At 38.6% G+C, this 20438-nt stretch overlaps 1 protein-coding gene across 3 annotated transcripts in view; it reads right to left on the bottom strand.

The window, feature by feature from the left end:
- Window positions 1-20438, bottom strand: part of efemp1 (EGF-like fibulin extracellular matrix protein 1) — a 44411-nt gene that overhangs the window by 5567 nt on the left and 18406 nt on the right. For 2 of the 3 annotated variants that reach the window (XM_086093560.1, XM_086093559.1), the window contains 6 exons: window positions 19817-19862; window positions 18861-19124; window positions 3730-3852; window positions 2554-2673; window positions 1967-2086; window positions 466-585 (listed from right to left, as the gene is read on the bottom strand). In XM_086093560.1, the coding sequence (XP_085949686.1) occupies window positions 466-585; window positions 1967-2086; window positions 2554-2673; window positions 3730-3852; window positions 18861-19124; window positions 19817-19862 (793 nt within the window). The remainder of the gene's footprint in view (window positions 1-465; window positions 586-1966; window positions 2087-2553; window positions 2674-3729; window positions 3853-18860; window positions 19125-19816; window positions 19863-20438) is intronic. The other variant, XM_086093561.1, reaches the window with a different exon arrangement.

Here is a 20438-nt window from a genome sequence, read left to right as displayed (position 1 = left end):
AAAATGGCTCTATTTTGCTGCTTAACTCATATTACACTAACACAATATTAAACAGAATAATTGACTTCTCCTTTAATAATTGTTAAAATGTTACTTAAATTACTTAGCTAACGGACTTGTGCAGCAGTCCTCAACCACTGGTAACAAGTGTGATTTTCAGTGGTGTTCCCCAGGGGTCAATCCTGAGACCATTATTGTTTAATCTGTACATGCTTTCATCAAGCCGCTAATATAAAGTTAGCTATAAAGTGTCCACATTTACGCAGATGACACCCAAATCTATGCGTCCCGATGGCACGTGAACACGGTCAGATGGGTTCTACTCCAGCTAGTGAGGATAAATAGTATGTAAAATGGATGGATGGATAGAATATAGCTTTACATGAAACTGGTCCGCGGCGCAAAAAAAAGAAGAAGAAGGTTGCACCTGACAAGAGGACTGATTGATGGAAGAAATTGCAGTACCTTGACACAATCTGTTGCCCTGCAGCTGGTATCCCTCTGGGCACTCGCACGAGTAACTTCCCGGACTGTTGATGCACTGGTACTGACACATGTAGCTGGAGAAGCTGCATTCGTCAATGTCTGCGCAGGAAACAGCAATATACACGATGATGTCATGATACACTAACCAGGGCTATTATAGTTTGGGGATTTTCATTTTTGTTAGTTCATATTTCGTTTTGAGATTCGTTTTTTTAAATTTAGCTAGTTTTAATTAAATTTCAGGGTATTAGTTTTGATCCATTTTTTTTTAATGCTTAGTTTTAGTTAGTTTCAGTATTAGTTTTTTTTCATGTGCGCAATATTTAATAAACACCATGGTAAAATGAAAAAAGTAACACACTTCTTACCTAGCGTTGCATTTCGGCTGAGTTAAATGAAAAAGCAGGCAATATACTGATATGCTTTTTAAAAATGTCTTGATTATAACATTCAAAATGACACGGACAATTATGCTGTTAAACCATACGCCATTATGCTATGCTAATGCTGTTATGCCATACCGTTAGCTTAAGCTATGCTAATATGCCATACCGTTAGCTTAAGCTATGACATGGCATTTAGGAGTGCACATTTGACATTTTTGACATTCGACACAATTTAGTTAGTTTTAATTAGTTTTTAGGGTTAGTTTTCTGTTAGTTTTTGTTAGTTTTAGTTTTTTTTTTTTAATGCTTAGTTTGAGTTATTTTCAGTATTTTATATTCAGTAGTTTTTTTTTTAATTTTCAGTATTACTATTTTTAAATGTGTATTACTTGTGCGCAATATTTAATAAACACCATGGTAAAATGAAAATATTAACAAATTTCTTACCGAGCGTTGCATTTCGGTTGAGTTAAATGAAAAAGTCGTCAAGGTGAGCCATTGGAGCCAAAAGTCAAGCAGGCAAATTTGTTGCTTTTCTATTAGCTGCTGCTAGATGACATCACTTCTGTGTGACACACTTTCAAACGTCTTTAGTCCGGTTAATATCGAAAATCATATTGAAAATCAACCCCAAAGGGTCATGTATTAAATTAATTATCAAAGACTAAACGATGGACATTTTCGCTATAATTACAGTTGTCTTTATTTTATTTCATTAACGAAAATTATTTTTTGAATTTTTGTTTTTCGTTAGTTTTCGTTAACTAAAATAAACTTGACACAAAAAATTTGTTATGGATATTGGGCTTTCAGGTAAATTATTTTATTACCATTATGGGTGAATTTAATTAGTTTGATTGTGCATGTTCATTTGTTCAATGTCTCAATTGTTTTTGCACAAATTGTTGTTCCCTAACAAGGAGCTGAATGGCAAAATTCGAGGATTGCCGTTTCGCTCCTTTGTGCGAAAAGTACTAAAACATTGAGATGTTTTTAGGAACATCTTAGAGAAGGTCAAATTAAGTTCATCTGTGACATTTTCACCCAAAATCCCATTTCCCTTAACTTTGGTATATGTGATATATGACGTTCACCTTGGCAGGAGACCAAGTCCGGGGCCAGCTCGTGGCCTTGGTTGCACTGGCACAAGAAGGAGCCAATCAGGTTGTAGCAGTGGTGCTGACATGGACTCTGCGTGTCACATTCGTTGATATCTGACAATGTGACAACGAAACCATGTTAATATGTTACATTAATAAACAGGCAGACAATTAAAAGAGGCGGGAAAACTACGTGTGGGTGGAAGTCTGTCAGCAGGAGGACTTAATGCTCTTTGTCCTTTTTTTTGTCTAGAGCATTAAGCAAACACAAAAAAAAGTATTAAACGTCTATTTAAAGTGATGGCGAAGGTGTACCTAATAATTTGGCCAACTCACTCCAAAAAGTTCTGCCGCGATTGATTCCTGATGTGTGGTCTTATTTCCCGGCCCTTGTAAGCATTCTAACATCAGCCATGACCAGCACTACTAACGACTCCTGCGACTCGCTTGGCCTTTGTATTATTGAACCTGGCAGACGATTACTACCACGTTCCTGTCGACCAAGCGTACCATGCTGCTTTTACTACTTGTAAACACACGCACGCACGCACGCACGCACGCACGTCCTCTGCGCGACTTACCAACACAGCTGTGGTTGTTGCTGGCCAACTGGTGACCTGCATTGCACTTGCAGTAGTACGAGCCCTGAGTGTTCACACACGTGTGCATGCAGTAGTGGGAGACGGCACACTCGTCACTGTCTGAAGAGAGACACACGGTCGGTCAATTTTAAATATATATGTATATATTAGGGGTGTCTTGCGATTATTATTATTATTATTTATTGTAATTAATCGCATGACTTCAATAATTAACTTACGATTAATTGCAAATTTTATATCTGTTCTAAATGTACAATAATTTTTTTCCCAAGTTTTTATACTCTTGTTAATATAAAAGTGAAAAAAAGTTAAACTAATAGAAATATGGCTGCATCTTTTAATTATTGATACAGTAATTTCATAATAATTCATAAACTTGAGTTTAAATAAAACAGATGAACTGTACTGTAAAAAACGAGTGTGATATTGATTTGTGTTGAGGTTAATTTTTCTGCCACTAGTTGGCATAATTGTATTTGTAAGACGTTAGTGACAGATCAGTGCATATGTTATTCGGATTCTTTATGACTATTTCAGGTACATTTTATTCTCCACACTTTTTCGATGTGCAAAAACTCCCATATAATGCATCCAATTTACACCGTTCGAATTTCAACTTGCTTCAAAAATTCACGCCATCTTGGGCATATATCGTCTGATTCCACATTACGTACATTTAACTTTTTCTAATTCCAATTAATACTTTGTGGTTTTCACATATCTTTCAATTTACTTCATAAGCATTCAGCTTAGCATTCAAGCGAGTAGCATTCAGCTTTCAGCATTCCCACGCAATTTCTGCAGAAATTGCACTTATTAAGACCTATCTAATCTTTAACATGAAGGAAATTCTGCACATTTTTCAAATTGTAAAAATTGTAAAATGCAACTTGACCCCAGTCTCCACAAATATATGCATTATTATTTAATTTATTACTGCTAAATTTTGACATGGACGTGTCTGCTGAGTTTCTCCAAGTAAGGGGCGGTCATTAATGGCGCGTAATTTTTTTTTAGTGCCGTTTATATATAAATATAGACGATTGGATACGTATAAAGGGGAACTATTTGATTCGGTTCAATTTGATGCACTAGCATCATTTAATTCAAACCTGCCGTACATTAGTAAATGTTTAGTAAATGCCAAAGACTGACCTACACATTGGTCTCTGTCCCTCTGATAGCCCGCAGGACACTGGCAGCTGTACGAGCCTCTGGTGTTGAAGCAAGTCTGCTCGGGCCCGCAAGTGTGTCGGCCTGTCGTGCACTCGTCTATGTCTGCTCTCCACACACACACACACGCACACGCACACACACGTATACTGAAACATATGGCAAACAAAGCCAAGCAAGGCTACGCAAGGTGAGGTTTTGCACCGTAAAAAACGCTGTGTGTGTGTGTGTGTGTGTGGGTGTGTGTGTGTGTGTGTGTGTGTGTGTGTGTGGGTGGGAGGGGGGGGGGGGTCACCGACATGGTCACACAGTGCACGCATCATAAACTCACACAGGAAAAGCAAGCGGGTAAAAACACACACGTGGCTCATCATTTTGTGTGATACAGTATATGGGTGGCCTTGTTTTTCATTCTTAACACGCATCCATATGTCAACTTAAAATTCTAATTGTTTTTTTAAGTTGCCAGCTGTTTTCTCTTAGTCTTTTTTTTTTTTTGCCTTGTGTTGCGAAAATTGTGTTACTGCCACATTTTTGGATACGCTGTCACTCAGGTAAAGTGAAAAACTAAATGGAGCAATTAAGTGTAATGGCCTCACATGTGGGCAAGGAGAGCCAGAATTGCTAATCAACTTTCAGCCAGTCATTGCGCAGGACAAAGAGTCAAACACACAACGACAAAATGAAAATATTCTCGAGGAGCTGCCAGCCAACTCAACTCCAGCTGCTGATGTCAATCACTAGGCCACACCCCTTAAAGGCACATCCAACACACAAATACTACAGGATGTACGGTTTTGAAAATGGACAAAAACTGTTTACATTGTCTATTATGATGTCATACAATGGAATGGATGAAAATGATACTTCAATCAATTCAAATAAGGAAAGTTTGATTACGGAACAAAAAGCTACTTCTAAAACATGAGAGAGAAAAAAACTGATTGTAGTCTGTTTTTCTTCTTCAAACTCATGTAACATGATTAACCGCCATCTGCTACCTCCCTCCCACCTAACTCCTCTTCTCCTTTCTTAATGCGTGTGTATTAACTCCCCCTCACACACACACGCACGCGCACGCACGCACACACACACACACACACACACACACACACGCTAAGAGCGTCCAAACACGCCCATGCATTCTCATCCCAGCAGGCCCACCAGCAGTCCTCCTGGGTGGTCCCCACCCCCAATGTAGACAGCCATTGGGCATCAGTTTCACAGTATGTCAAGTGAGTTATCCTTAATACCACACACACACATACACGCAAAGAATTGGGAAAGAGGGAGTCGTTATTTTTGTCATCTGGCATCTGCGCGGACCAAAAATAGTGCAAAAAAATATGTTTTCAGTGAGTGGAAAAAGCTAAAAATGTGCTGCTGCTGCTGCTCGGAAATGTGAACAATGCAACTAAAAAGAAAAGAGCCATATGTCTGTCAAAAGCTTGACATAATTGTTCAGGTTATGTTCCACGTAACATATTACGGAAAATGGACTTTCCGTATGCATATACAAATATTTGGGTCTCTGGAGTCCAGAGGTGGCAAATCCAGATCCAGAGAGTAAAAATCCTGCCGCAGTTTGGCTTTAGCCCCAGGTGCTAGCTAGGTAGCTCCCTAGCTAGCTCCCAGGTTGCTCGTTTACCTGTTAGGGAGCTAGCTAGCAAGCATCAGGGGCTAAAGCCAAATTGTCCCCACTAGTCTAAATACGGTATTTTGGTTAATATTGTGTTAGTGGAATATGAGTTAAGCAGTAAAATAAAGCAGTTTTTATCAATATCAGAGGGCGGCCATTTTGCCACTTGCTGTCGAGTGCAAATGACATCACATTTGCTCAGGTCTCAGGTAACAACCAATCAGCAAGTGGCAAAATGGCCGCCCCCTCAGATAGATACAAATCCAGCCATTTATATCCATGGCAAAATGGCCGCCCCCTGAGATAAATAAAAGCAGAGACACTCTGTCTCCGTGGATTCAAATCCAAGCACAGAAGACAAATCTATTGAAAGCGAGCGTCGGCCATCTAAATGCACCCGGAGCATCTGCCCCATGTGCACCTTGGCGCGCTGACGAGACAAAGCGTTTAAGCGCGTCAACAGACAAGAGCGAGGCTGATCCAAAAGGGCAACCTGAGAGACATCAGGTGCAAACTTCATACGGGCACAGACAAGATTATTCCACATGCCACAAAAGACAAAAAAAAAAAAAAAGAAGAAAAAAATGGATGAAAGCAGCGTTGTGCCGGGAAATCCACAACTCACTGATGTGGCTTGGAAGGCACCTGTGACCGACTTCAATAGCGTCACAGAAAAGGAAGGTGACCCGTGTGAAGTCGTCAAAGATGGGTTGTCACATTACTCTCTAACGTCTGTCAAATTTTCCCCAATTGAAATGTTGTCGTCGCTCCCGCAGAGCACAGACAATAAAATGTAAACCCGTTGGTATTATCGAATGCTGTGTTTGTATGTGTTGCTGCTCCATGTGTTGAAGTAGCAGTATAAAAAGTTATATAACTACCGTAACAACTATGCTAATTGGCAAAAAAAACTAAAACAAATCATCCTGTCTATAATTCTATATCATCCTGTGTTTTTTTCTTTTTTAAGACAAAAAAAGGTTGTGCTTTACCTTGACAAGCTTCTCTTATCATTAAAAAAGAAAAAACACAAAACTATGCTAATTTCCGTTAGCCTGTCTATGGCGTTTTGCATTATATGTTAGCATTAGGGTCGTGGACAAAAAAACATTTTGGTGTTTAAATATTGAATGTTTTCATTCTCTTTGGTTTTATGAGTAAGTTTTACGTGTATATTGGCCTTTCATTTTCTTACAGAGATGTTTTTGTTTTTTTTTTGGTTTAAATGTGTCAACAGCATGTGTGTGTGCGGGATACAACTACACACAGTCAAAGAAATAATGATTAGACCACCCATATTTCTTAAGTGTCAACAAATATAGCTAATATGAATTGAATTTTAAAGCTGAATTAAGGGAATACAGTTAAGCCGAAGTAAAGTATTATGGAATCAGCTATATTCCACCATGTTCAGTATTTTTTTCTGTGGCCTCTTAATGGAAGACCATTTGAATCAACGTCAGTAAATAGACAGGTGCAAGTCAGGACCACGCCTTCCGACTGAAGGTATTTGGTGATTCACAGGGACTGGAAATGGCGTGTCTCCTCTCCTGTCAGCAGCCGCAAGACAAACACCAGCGCTAAAAACTTTGCAACGTTACACAATGCTGATCTCTAGAAAACAAACAATAAACGTTGTTTTCGCCAGTTCTTCAAATCACTACCTGCTAATCCCGAGTGCCTCCCACTCATCATGGATGAGTGCTGCAGAACATCGTGGCCAATCGGGTGAAGCGGGGGCCAAAGTAGGCAGGCCTGACATTTACAAATGACTCGTACTGGATGTTTTTATTGCAGAGCTGGGCAAAATGACTTTTAGCCAAATTCCTGCAGATGGGGGAAGGCGGCTATTAGGAATGGAGGCCCTTTATTTGCCCAAACACGTTTTTGGAATAAAAAAAAGAAAAAGGAAAAACAAATTTTGTTAAGGATATTAGGCTTTGGGGTGAAATTTCAGGGTGAACCAAAAAGGCACTATAACCTTTCCAAGTGAACTTAATTTGACCTTCAGTAAACTTTTGACTGTCCAACTGTTTGAGATTCGATCATTTTGAGATACGAGTGTGGTCATGGAACGAATTAAAATCATATCTCATGGCCTCAGAGGTGGCCAATCCAGGTCCAAAAGTAAAAACCGTGCTACAGTTAAGCTTTAGCCCATTGTGCTAGCTCGCTAGCTCCCTAGCAGGTAACCGAGCACCCAGGGTGCTAGCTCAGGAGCTCGCTAGCTAGCTTCTGGGGCTAAAGCCAAACTGTGGCAGGGTTTTTACTTTCTGGACCTGAATTTGCCACCGCTGCATAGCCCTACAAGAGATTCGTTGGGGACGTTCTCTGTCTCTGTCTTTTTCTCACTGTAAATCCGCTGCATGTCTTTCAGTAGAGCTCTATGCTGCCAGGCATATTGCAGTGCTTCAATATGGTACTACACTCAAAGGCGTCTAACTCAATTTGGACTGAACCCCTCCCCCATAAAAACACTTGTAATGAGCCACTTGGGCTCCATTTAAACTGAATCATCATTTTCTGACAGTTTGTTTCTCTTCGGAACGACATCAAGATGGACTTGAGCACTAGTTGGCTTGACATGATTAAGACAAGAAAAGCTGGCATATAATAAATACATCTAAAGTAAATTATTATCACACGCGCGTGTGCGCTGTAAGGCAAAGAACACTCTAAATAAAAGCATATGCGCAGCCCGGGAACATCTCACTAAGCAACTGCTACTTTGTCGCTGAGCCTTTGATTCGCTGCCAGGGAGGGGGGGGGGGGGGGGGGGTGTTATCCCGTACTTGGAAGGCTCCCGGGTCCCGTAAAGCCCCTCCCCCCCAACCGCAGCTTACCGCATGGAGTAAGTCCATATAGTTGACACATAAAACTTTTTTTTTCTTTTTTCAACTGCAACAAGCCACCAAAAGTGTGAGGTCATCCGCATTGACTTGACACAGCGCTCTTGTTAGCAACACGCCGGAGCGAGGCTTTCCAGGGGACAAGTGGAAGTGGAAAGAATGAGAAGAGAGAAAGAAAAAAAAAAGGGTGGAGAACTTCTTTTTTGTTGTTGTTGAAGATTTGAAGTTAGATTTACGGCGTTATGTCAGCATTTTAAAACTCCCTTCGCTCTTTTCGGGATTAATTCTTAAGGCCTCGTGGGAGTTTTGGAGGGGTGCTCAAAGAATGCGTGTGCGTAATATTGTGTGCGCGTGTGAGTGTGAGGTTTGGACGTGATGTATTGCTGGGAAGTAATGAAGTAAAAATACTTTGCTACTTTTCAGGTATTTGTATCAGGGTATTTCCCACCTTATTTCAGTTTGACTTAAGTTTTTCAAATTCAGTAAATTTGATTTTATAGTGAGGTCGTCAGTTTTTATTAGTTTCTGTAAATGAGACATTTTCTGTTGAGTTTTTATTAGTTTTTCCTCAATCTGTACTTGAGTCTTTTTCTTTCTGATGACAATTAACTTTTCGTTAGCCTAGTATCATCGATAATTTTGAACTTAGTTACGCACAATGTCAAAATATGCTGATATGCTTTTTAAAAATTTCTTGTTTATTACATTCAAAATGACATGGACAACTATGCTATTAAACTTATGCCGTTATGCTATGCTAATGTTATTATGCCATACCGTTAGCCTAAGCTCTGCGAATATGCTATTATGCCATATCGTTAGCCTAAACTATACTAAAATGCTTATATGCCATACTATTAGCCTAAGCTATGCTATCATGCTATTATGCCATACCGTTAGCCTAAACTATGCTAATATGCTATTATGCCATATCGTTAGCCTAAACTATGCTAATATGCCCTACCGGCGTTAACCTAAGCTATGCTAATATGCTATTAACCAATACCGTTAACCTAAACTATGCTAATATGCTATTATGCCATATCGTTACCATAAGCTATGACATGGCATTTAGGAGTACACATTTGGCATTTTTGACATTCGATACATCACCACTACCTGTAATTTTTTTTATTTATGTTTTCGGAAAACATGAACAAACAACAGCACATTTAACAAACAATTTATGTCCAATTTCTTTGATTCACTAGGCTAACGGTAAGATTAAGTACTAGTAATTTTTGTTATATCTCCACAAAAGTATATATTTTTTGTTTATTATTAGTTGTTAAAGGACTAAGTAAAAGAGTAGAATCAGAACTTCTACATTTACCTGATTTTTTTTCTTACAAAAGTATCTGCCCATCGACTTATGTGCAAATTTTTAGTACTTTTCCCACATCTGCTAAAATGAGCTTCACAGAACACAAGTGTGCAAAGAACAAGTCCAAAAATGAAAACGTGTGTGATCTTCTTCTTTTTTTTTTTTCCTTTTCACTGCAGATTTATTCATGACATGACAGGGCCTGTTGTAATTATCACTCGAGAGTATTTAGTTGTGTTTTCACTGAAGCCATCGCGATGGAAAAGCAGGAAGAGATCCAAGCAACGGTTCGGATAGCATCGCTCTCTCTTTATGTATCTGGGATTATGGGATAATTGCATCTTTGCAAAAAGAAGAGAGGGTGGGGGGGAGCGGGGGCAAGAAGTGCAATGCTAGTGTAAAAATCACTGAGCTAAGATGTAGTACAGTGTCAGTGGCACAGTGTAACATAACTAGCTAGCTACATTAACATTGCACAATTTGAACACTGTGCTCAAATACAGGAAAATAACCTGTTCAAAATGTATTGCTTAGACATAAAAAAAAAAAAAAAGGGAGTGTTTCCCTTTCAAAGCAAGCCGGAGCAGAAGACAGATAAGAAAATCAAAAGAAGCAAAGACATAACTGTGTGAAATATTTCCGTCTTATGTTGTTGAGATGGGCGTTTTAGTTACACTTAAAGCCTGCCTCACTTTGATTTGTGCTCCCAAAAGGTCAGAAACATCCTGATGTGTGCCAGCAACATTCCCTCTTTCGCTCCCGTCTGGTAATGACCTGTAAGGAACTACAGCCAAAAAGTGATACCATTTATTTAACTCATTTGCTCCTAAAAACGTATAAATATGTTCTATTTTAAATGTTTTAAGTGTTCCAAAGACGTATTTATATGTTTTTAATGTTTTTTTCTATGCTAGAGCATACAGAAGGCTTTGATGCAGTCTCTTAACTGCATAAAACGGTTGAAGCAATGGTAGTTATTACAAAAACGGCCAGCAGGTGGCAGCAGAGTATAAGAGATCAACCTGGGCCGTGTTGAAAACGAGCTGTTTTCCCCCACAGTTTAAAACGGATTTGTGAATAATGATTAAACCTAGCTACATTCTAATGCTAATTGCTGCAAAACGGAAACAGATACAAATATACATTTTTTTCCTGATGAAAGAAGAGATTCTAATCTTTCTTTTGGTAGGTTCTATGTTTTTATAGCAATGGAACACATTATTCTGTGGGCCTTGCAAATTCAGTCAAAATCCAGTAAAACAGCTGGAGCAAAGGGGGTTGCTTCAGTGAAAATGGCTGGGAGTGAATGAGTTTAAAATGGTGTGATATCCTGTAATATTATTAACAAATAACATTTATTTCATGTTTTGTATATGGTATACTATATATATATATATATATATATATATATATATATATAAAGTTGAAGTATAATGAGAAAAAAATCATGACTTTTTATTTTATTTTGTATGAGTTCAAAAAATTATTATTTTTGTAGTATCACGCCTTTTGGAAAGATGCCATTGTTCTCTAAAAAAAAAAAAGGAAAATTTTCTCTAAAACAAAAAAAACTGGTCCTCATAAGTAGGTGAATGAAAAATCTTTTGATTAATAGAACTGAAAATTGGACGGGAATTGTGATTTGCAGAAGCTCTGCGATTACCAAAATAAAAAACAAAAGCGCCACATGGAGATTTATAAGCATTGCGTGTCCCTTTCCCGACATGAGGTCAACGGAAAGATCGGCACACGGTGAGCAGATGAGTGGAGGAAGCAGCTGGCTTCTGGACCGCCACCAACGACAACAGGAGAACAAACAGCTTTGTGGACGCGTTCACCGAGGACACCGCGCAGAGGTGGCGCTCACCGAGCAGCCGTCGCCGATGCCAGGAAACGCTGAAAAACATCAAGTACGCAGGTGCTGCCTGCACCATGGATACGCGCGCCGCAAGAAAAAAAATGAGGTTGTTACCTCCACCAAGCCAAATGTGAGAGGGGATAATTGATTTTCTCTTGGAACTATACCAACAATCCAGAATGTATGGCTGTCTAATGCTAATCTTAAATGTGAGAAATGTGTTTTGTTCTTGATCGAAGAAAATCGGGACGGCTTCCAATTCTGTCTCCGGGATGTAATAACTATTAAGTGATTTTCATTGCTCTGTACTCGTGACATGTTCAATGACAATAAATGTGATTCCAGTCCATTCCATTCAATTTTTCGTCAATGTGTGGGCGGAGCATGGAGCCAAAGTTTGATGACTCGGCATAAAACACATAAGTTAGCCAGACTTAGCGACATGAAATGTGGTAGACATGCGTATGATGAGCAGACCTACAAAAAAATTTTGATATGACGTCAGACATTTTTTTTTTTTCGGAAAAATTATGACTCGGGATGGAAAGGGGGGGGGGGTGATTTGTCAATACAATTTTTGAATGTTTCTAGTCCCTGGGAACTTAAGCATTGGAATTTTAGAAATATTCCGAATGATAAACCTTCTGAGTGTAATTAACACATAGGTTTCATATTTAAGCTTAATCATAAACATTTTGTGTCATTAAAAACCACATCCATGTAAAACAAATAGCTCCATTTTTATTTCTAAATTGTAATCACATCACTTGAGTGGCAGCGTACCCAAAGATTGTTTGTAACTTTAAACTTTGGATCACAACAAAAAGAAGAAAAAAAAAAGAAAAAAAGCCAAAGCGGTTTCTCATAACTTAAGTGGGGGCATTCTTAGGTCAAGGTATCACAAACTTCTAGATCCAAACTTCAATTTTACAAATCCTTGGTCGATTCCTGTTTATTCTTTCAAACTCACATCTTTCACGCACCAATAACACAGAATAACAACAGTGACAAGCATATCTTCTTTTTCCTCTGCGAAAAATGACTAACATTACTGCAGCTTACCGAGTTACAGTACTTGTGAAGCTCTTCTTCATTTGAGTCTGCATAACTGTATTATACTGCCCCTAGTGGCTAAGTCACTGTGTTGACATTGACCTTTCTTTCTTTCTTTTTGTTGTTATTGTTGTTTAGTGTATGTGTAGGCGTGCATATGTTTATATGTTTACTTGAAAAAGATTGTAATGAATTTGGAAGAAAAAAAAACGCACACCGAAAAGAGCTGCAATTAACTCATCGTGATACAAACGGTTTAATTGATTAGATTTTTATAAAGTGCAATATTATATAGTGATGTTTTCCTGATCAAAAAATCATGAGAAAAAAAATCATGTTTAGATTGAGTGGGACGAATTAATGCACTAAAAACTTTTTTTCCCCTGGTTTTTATATGGTCGATTTTCAACTATTGCGGTTGGCTCGCGATAAAAACACGGTCGCGTGTCTCCTTCCGTCAAACATCAGCAGGCTGTCAAGTCGAAAGGTGAAACACTCTCTCTCCATCCCTCCCTTTCATTCCCTCTCCCTCCCCGTGTTCATTCTCCCGCCTGCATTCCTCCTTCCCGCAGATCGATGTGATGCTTATCTGTCAAGGTGGTGAGTAATTTTTACCATCACAAAGGACGGGAGCAAACGAAAAAAAAAAGAAAAGAAAAAAAAAGCCCGCTCTGACATTCCAGAGATATTCCTCCCGAGCGCATTGCATGCTCACGGAAAAATGTTAGCACCCGGAAAACAATGAAAAAGTGTGAAGGGGGTTAAAGCGGCACGAATATTTGGGAAGGATTTCAGGTGAAGATGTCGCCGAAGTTTGCCAGGCATGCGGGTGCTAACGTGGCCGGCGTGACCTCGGCAAAAGCAGACGGGTAAACAAAAGGGGCAAGTTGGTTCTTGCAGCGCATGAGTGTCTCATTTCGACCATGAAAAATACAACAGTGCCTTCACTTACTGTCATGATCTGTCTTTTCGTTGGCTTTGTTTTGATGACATTTGGTTTTGTCATGATTTCCTTGTTTGACTTTTTTTCATGCATTGTTTGTTTTTCTCCACCTGTCCTCGTCAACCCTGTTCCTTCTGTCAGCCAATCAGCTTCCTCCGTCCGACCACTAGTCTTTTATTTTATTTTTTCCTGTATTTGCCGATTCTTTCAAAAAAACGTCATTCGTGGTTAGCGTGGATGAGTGTGGAGGTCCCTAACGCCAGAAAACGGTGATGCAACGAGAGCAGGAGTCTTTCAAAAGTTCATTTTCAAAAACAAAACAAAAAGGCAAATAAGGAATGCTATAACCAGGAAGAAAGCAGGGATCTGATTGGTTGGCAGAAGGGACCAGGCTGATGAGGATAGGTGGAAACAAAAACTGAAGGAACAAGTCATGAAAAAAGGAAAATCAGAAAGAAAAAGAAAGAAAAAAACTGATTTGTCGATTTAAAAAATAAGCTAGTATCAGTAAAAAAAAAAAAAAGGGGGGGGGGTACAGTATTTGTCAATTTAAAAAGAACTAGATTCGGTCGATTAAATCAGCCACTAATACTACCTGATTAGAAGCTACATTTTGACAATTTTAAGTTCATGTCTCTAAATGACTATCAAAATAGTTGTTGATTAATGTGTGCAGCTCCAATTAGTATTATCAATCATCATGATTTTAGAATATACAGTGATAACGTTACGGGTTTAATTTGTTCCGTAACTGAGATCGTATCTCAATTTAGTAAATACATTTTCCGCCATTGACACCATTTTGGTGTTTGTTTAAAAAAAAAAAAAAAAAAAAAAGTACTGTAAGTCAAAGTACATCTTTACTCAAAATTGGCAGTCAGAAGCAAAGTATTCAAAAGTATCAGTCGATATTGTCACGGGCGACTCCAAGTCGCCGTTTAGGGAGGTCCTGGAAAATGCCCTAAAATAATAACGCTAACCGCTTGTCAACACTGCTAATGACTAATTAGACCACGTTTGATGGACAACATTCATTTGCGGGAGAGGCTGATCTCACCACTGCTGGAAATCAGACTTAATATGCATAAATACGACTTAGAGCCAGCCGCTTGTGGCCATCTTCCCTCGTGTGTGTGTGTGTGGGTGTGTGTGGGTGTGTGTGCGTGTGTGTTTAGTGGGTGGGCGAGGTCATGGAAATGCAAGTATCATTAAGCTGTCACACTCGCACTTAAGTTTTATAACTTGTGTGGCTGTTGCGAACGTAGGTGCCAATTTGTGTCACTACAACAACAAACTGACTGGGTTCAACTTGAAGGTCTTTTTTTGTTACTTGTCAAAAGATATCTGCGAGCTCATCATTAATAGACAAAGTAGCAAACTGCGCTAAAGTTACGGTGTTACCTCGCTATATGGCAATTCATCCTTCGCATCCCTGATGAATTGAAGGCTGCTACTTCTTCTTCTTTCTTCTTTGTCTTCTACTTCTTTTTTGTCTTCTACTTCTTTTTCTACTTCTTCTTCTTCTACTACTACTTCTACTATTCTTCTACTTCTTTTTCTTCTACTTCTTCTTCTACTACTACTATTCTTCTACTTCTTTTTCTTCTACTACTACTTCTTCTACTTCTTTTTCTTCTACTTCTTTTTCTTCCACTTCTACTTTTTCTTTTGTGAGATGTGGACTGTTAACGGGGCACTGTGCGACATGAATTAGGAGGCGCTATGTTTTAGTGATGTTCTGATGTAAAAGCATTTTATTTTTATTTTTTTATCTATTTATTTAATTGCTTTTGCCAAGCTGTGTGTTATGAAAATAATGTAAATAAGTGCGGCAAATAAATGTAATTTTTTCAAAATCAAAAAATTATTTTTCTTCTACTTCTACTACTACTACTTCCTTCCACTTCTTCTTCTTCTACTTCTACTACTACTTCTTCTACTTCTTCTTCTTCTACTACTACTACTTTTTCCTCTACTTCTTCTTCTACTACTACTTCTACTACTACTACATCTACTTCTTCTTCTTCTTCTTCTTCTTCTACTACTGTGAGCCAGTAATGTATTCAAGTTTCTAAAACCACAAATATTGATGCTAAGTGTTGGCATAGCAATGGCGTTTTCCATTCTATGTTAGCATTGCTATGCTAGCAGGGCATTCTTAAGATGACATTGTTCGGTTGTTTTAATGACACAATGTGTAATTCTCTGTGGTTTGTGTGTAGTCCGACGGTATATTTTATCTGGGAGTGGCAATAAATAGCTTTATAGTTTTTGAGGATTTGCCAAACTGTCGCTTAAAGTGGAAGTCAATCTTAAACATTTCTTTACAATATGTTATATGTGACCTCACTAGTCTAAACATGACATTCTGATTAATATTACATTTGTGGAATATGAGTTATGCAGCAAAATCCAGCCCTTTTTATCCATCTCAGGGGGCTAAATAAATACGAAATAAATGACGATATCACATTCTACACTTTGTTTGTTGTTTGTATTTGTATATGCTTTTATTTTGTCTGACAGGTCGGCATTGCAAATGAGAATTGCCCAATTGCTTTACCTGGATAAATAAATGTTAAGTCATATATATTTTTTAAATGTATTTTAGAGGAGCTGTGATCATCTCTGTGGAAAATCTTCCAGTTTGATGTTTCGGCGAAGCCTGATCTTGGCCGCCGTCCCACCCCCATTTCGTGCGATGAAAGCTCACATGCTTGGCAATTTAACAACGCCTAATATACCCTGTCTGAATATGAAAGGCATCCAATAAATTCCCTATGAGGAGAAGGTTAATGTATAACATCTGTCATTTTTGGCCATTTCTTGTCATCTAAATGGCGCAGTGACAAATTGTATGCATTCAATGCAGTGGATATGTTCCAGATACACACGCAATAGGTGAAAAAAAAATATGTTTTTCAAATACACACATGCCTTGAGATATAATCATCTTCTGCCATTGAAATGAATGGAAATGCCAGTAATCCGTTCCAAACTCCCCTCAAAATATAAAAATGTCTACAATGTTGTTGTTTTTTAAAATAATTTAGCTCTCTGATTTTTACTTCATGGCACAGTTAAATAGAATGTAAAGACATTTTTTCTGTTTTTGACATGTTTTGCTTCACTTCAACAGTCATTGTGCTGTTCCTTCTGATGTGCAAGTAGCATCCTTTTTTTTTTTAGGTCGTAGTTACGCTATTTGACGGACACGCCCACAACGACAAAATATTTATTTCCAATTTAAATATGTTCTTTCATCATCTGCAGAGGTTGAAACAAGTAATAAGCCTCTTTTGACAAAGTAAGGAGTGTTTAAATGAAAGGAGTCAAAGTAAAACATTGGTAGAAAAATTAATATTTGTATAAAGGACAGATACCGAAAAAAGCATTTGTACTTCCCATAACAGCCCCTTCTTGTCATATCATCATTTTTCAGTTCAAAACACTCCTTTGGCAGTCCAGCTTGTGGAAAATTGGCCGTGTTCTTTTCCCCGCTGAGCGTTTCGCTGATCTCGGTTTATTCGCCACACACGCGACATGGAGTCACCGGAAAACAAGCGGGGCGGCCCGTCAAAAGCCGTGACGTTATTACGAGCATTTCTGCGGTCGGGCGATCGCTCCCACACTTTCATGTTTCCCCTCTTCTTCTTTTTTTTTTTTTTTTTTGCTCTTCTGCCCGGCCTGACGCTGCAATACTGCTTTGACTCAACAGCAGCGAGCGCTGCCATGTTTTACACCGCAATGAAAAGTTACGATTCACAAAAACACACACGTGAGGAACATCATCACACGGATCGTTGCCGGAGGTGTAAAAATCACATTTGTTACTTTTGTTTTTTACCACCGCAGCCGCTCGCCACATGCCTGGTGCAGTTAAACCACAGAACACGTCCATAAATACTACACGCATACAAAAAAAAGTCTTTGATTTGAGAACGAGAGTGGGCTACCTCGATTTTTGTCGTTTTAAAGTTATGTGCGGAAACTAATACAGAAAATGCATACAGTATATTTCACATATAGGCTAAATCAAGGTTTAATAGCTAGCTAAGCTAACAAATTATGGCAAATATGTGCTTTGTTTTTGTCTTTGTCAATTAATTTCATATGACTTTTTGGGGTCTTCTTCTATCTACTTTTATTTATTTATTTATTTGAATTTTTTATTTATCATTATTTATTAGCACCTGTAATATTTAGAATGTATTTAATTTCCATCAATTAAATGTTTATTTAAAAAACACCAATAAAAGAATGGCTTTAATTACAATCAATTAAAAATAGTTTAATTTAAACAAAATACCATTCACAAAAAATAAATCTGTTAAACCTACTTTTCAATTAACTGCAGCACATTTAAAAAGTCTACACACCCCTGCTCAAGTGTTGTGTTTTTGCGATACAAAGCAAGAGACCAAAATAAATCATTTAAAAGCTCTTCCCAATGTTAATGTGGTCTGTAACCTGCACAACTCAACAAAAGTAAAAATAAACAACTGAGGTAGTGTGGTTGCATAAGTGTGCACACCCTTTTAAGACTGGGGATGTGGTTATGTTCAGAATTAGCATATCTCATTCAAACAAGTTAAATGGGAGTCGGCACACAACTGCCGCCATATTAAGTGCCTTTGAGAACCCAAAATAAAGTTGAGATATTCTAGTAGGCTTTTCCTGACATTGTTTGCTTTCTTGACTGCTATATGGAACTTTTCATAATTCCTTCCACCATGACTAATCCAGCCAAACTGAATAAAAATAAAATAAAATCTTAACTAAAAAAAACGAATAAATCCATTTTAACTCAACAAATCTAGGAAAAAATGTCCAAAAGCAACAAATATTAAAGCTTTTGGACGTTCCACCATATTTAAAACCAGAGTGGTCGTCAAGTTTGATCCCCCCCCCCCCCCACCCCCCTGGTTCACGGAGCTGAACACATTGGTTGGCTTGTTGAGGAGAAGCCAAAAACATGACGCCGCAAGCAAGCGGTTTACAAAACGTGACATCACACAACACACACAAGCTTGCAACACATCTGGCGCGCACGCGTGCATGTGTCACGCAGATGGATGAACGCTTCACCTCTGGAGCGCTCAGGTCATTAACACGTAATTATCGAATACCGGCCCGGCTCGGGGACGCACGCTCCTGCCGCTATTGGCCAAGTGCAACAGAGGCATACTGATGATATTTTGGGGAGATAAGGAGCACCTTCGGGCCAAATATTTTTCAAGCGTGTCAAGTACGGCGGTGATGCAGAATTGCAATTGGCAATTGAGCTGTTGGCTGCTAGTCAATTCTGTCAAACGGTGCAATGTTTAAAGGGCCATATAGAAAATTGACATTTAAATGTCGCTCCTGCTGACTGATCAACCGCATCACGGAGTTATTTCTGCATTTCCACAAATAACAAAGCTCACTTTCAACTGATCCCGTCTTACCTCTGCAGACGTTCTGATCGTCCGTCATGAAGCCGGCGGAGCAGCGGACCGTCGTCCGGCTTGTATAAGAGACCCGTCCGGGGAACACCCGAGGGGCCTGCGGCTGGCTAGGTGGCGCGACGGGATCCGCAGCGGGCGCCTCCTCGCCCTCCTTGCTGATGAAGATGCGGGCGCTCTTGGGAAGGCACAGGTAGCCGCCGTAGTGGTTGATGCACTGCATGCCTCCTTTGCAGGCGCCGTCCAGCAGTGCGCACTCGTCGATGTCTAAACGTGGACGACCGAAAGAGCTGTCAGAAGCGTATAATGGGATAGAATAGCTTTTGCAATAAGGAAGTATGGACTCTAAGCTTCCATTTAAGAGGTTTTACAAAAATAAAGCATTCACCTTCAAGGAATGACGGCCATTTTGAAAATGTGATCCAATGCATACCACATCATGTGTCTAGTACCGAAGTTTAGACTTCAAGCTATGAGGTCAGAGGGTCCACAAAATTGTGGCATTTACCAGATAGGAATTAGCATTACCACAGCACATCCTTCCACTGCTACCAAAGTGTAGACCATAAGGCTTAATTTAAAAGGTTTTTACAATTTTTTTTTTTTTTAAATTACCATCAAGGAATAATGTCAATTTTTAAACCATGATCCAAAGTATACCACATCACACATCTATAACTGAAATGTAGACTTTATATTTATTTATTTATTTAAAAAATGGTAATTAATGGTATACTGAACACAGGAAAGTGCCCGTTCTGTGCTTCGCTGTGATTGGCCGGACTATATTTTTTGGGGGTGTGGCTTAGCAGAAGCTCAGTTCTCCAATGGTACAGTTGATATTACATAACTCTCTAAGAGTTTGATTATTATTGAAATAATAATAAAAAAAAGAAATAAAAATACTATGAGAATTAAAATAACATTTTGTAATTCTGCCACCTATAGACCAGTCTTACCTTTGCACTGCTCACTCACACTGTCATACTCATAACCTTCAGTGCACTGTGAAGGAAACACAATCATATTAATAACACAAATCGACCAACAATGATAAATAATTCTCATTATGAGGTTGTTATTTTTTTTTATTCAGGTAGTTTAAAATAGCTTGATAAGCAGATTTGTTCGTTTTGTTTTATGTTTTGAAAATTTTAGTTTAGTTTCTATTCGTTTTGGCATTGGTTTTATAATTCTGCAAATAGTGCTTATCGGGTGCAAGATTAAAAGTTAACTTAAGGTACTTTAATGCTCTCATGATGTCACTCACTTGGCCACGCCCCTCAAAGGCAAAGAGCTCAGGCGCACAGCTGTTGATGTGACTTTCAACTTGCAGTACTTACACTTTAGAAAGCTATTTCATTTCTTTACATCCTTTTTATTATTATTTTATTTTGTTTCTACACAATAAAGTAATATTTTTCTATCAACAAAATACATTGTGACGGTTTTGGGAGTTGGAACAGATGAACGGAATTTTTATTAATTTCAGTGGGCAGAGTTTGATAATACTATCCCGGTGATTCTCAAAGTGTGGTACCAGTCCCAGAAGTAGAACACAGGCGCCATCTAGTGGTATGT

The sequence above is a fragment of the Leptonotus elevatus genome, chromosome 13, assembly GCF_054856555.1.
Source record: "Leptonotus elevatus isolate MCC_2025b chromosome 13, RoL_Lele_1.0, whole genome shotgun sequence".
NCBI lineage: Eukaryota > Metazoa > Chordata > Actinopteri > Syngnathiformes > Syngnathidae > Leptonotus > Leptonotus elevatus.
This window is presented reverse-complemented; position numbering and strand designations above follow the sequence as displayed.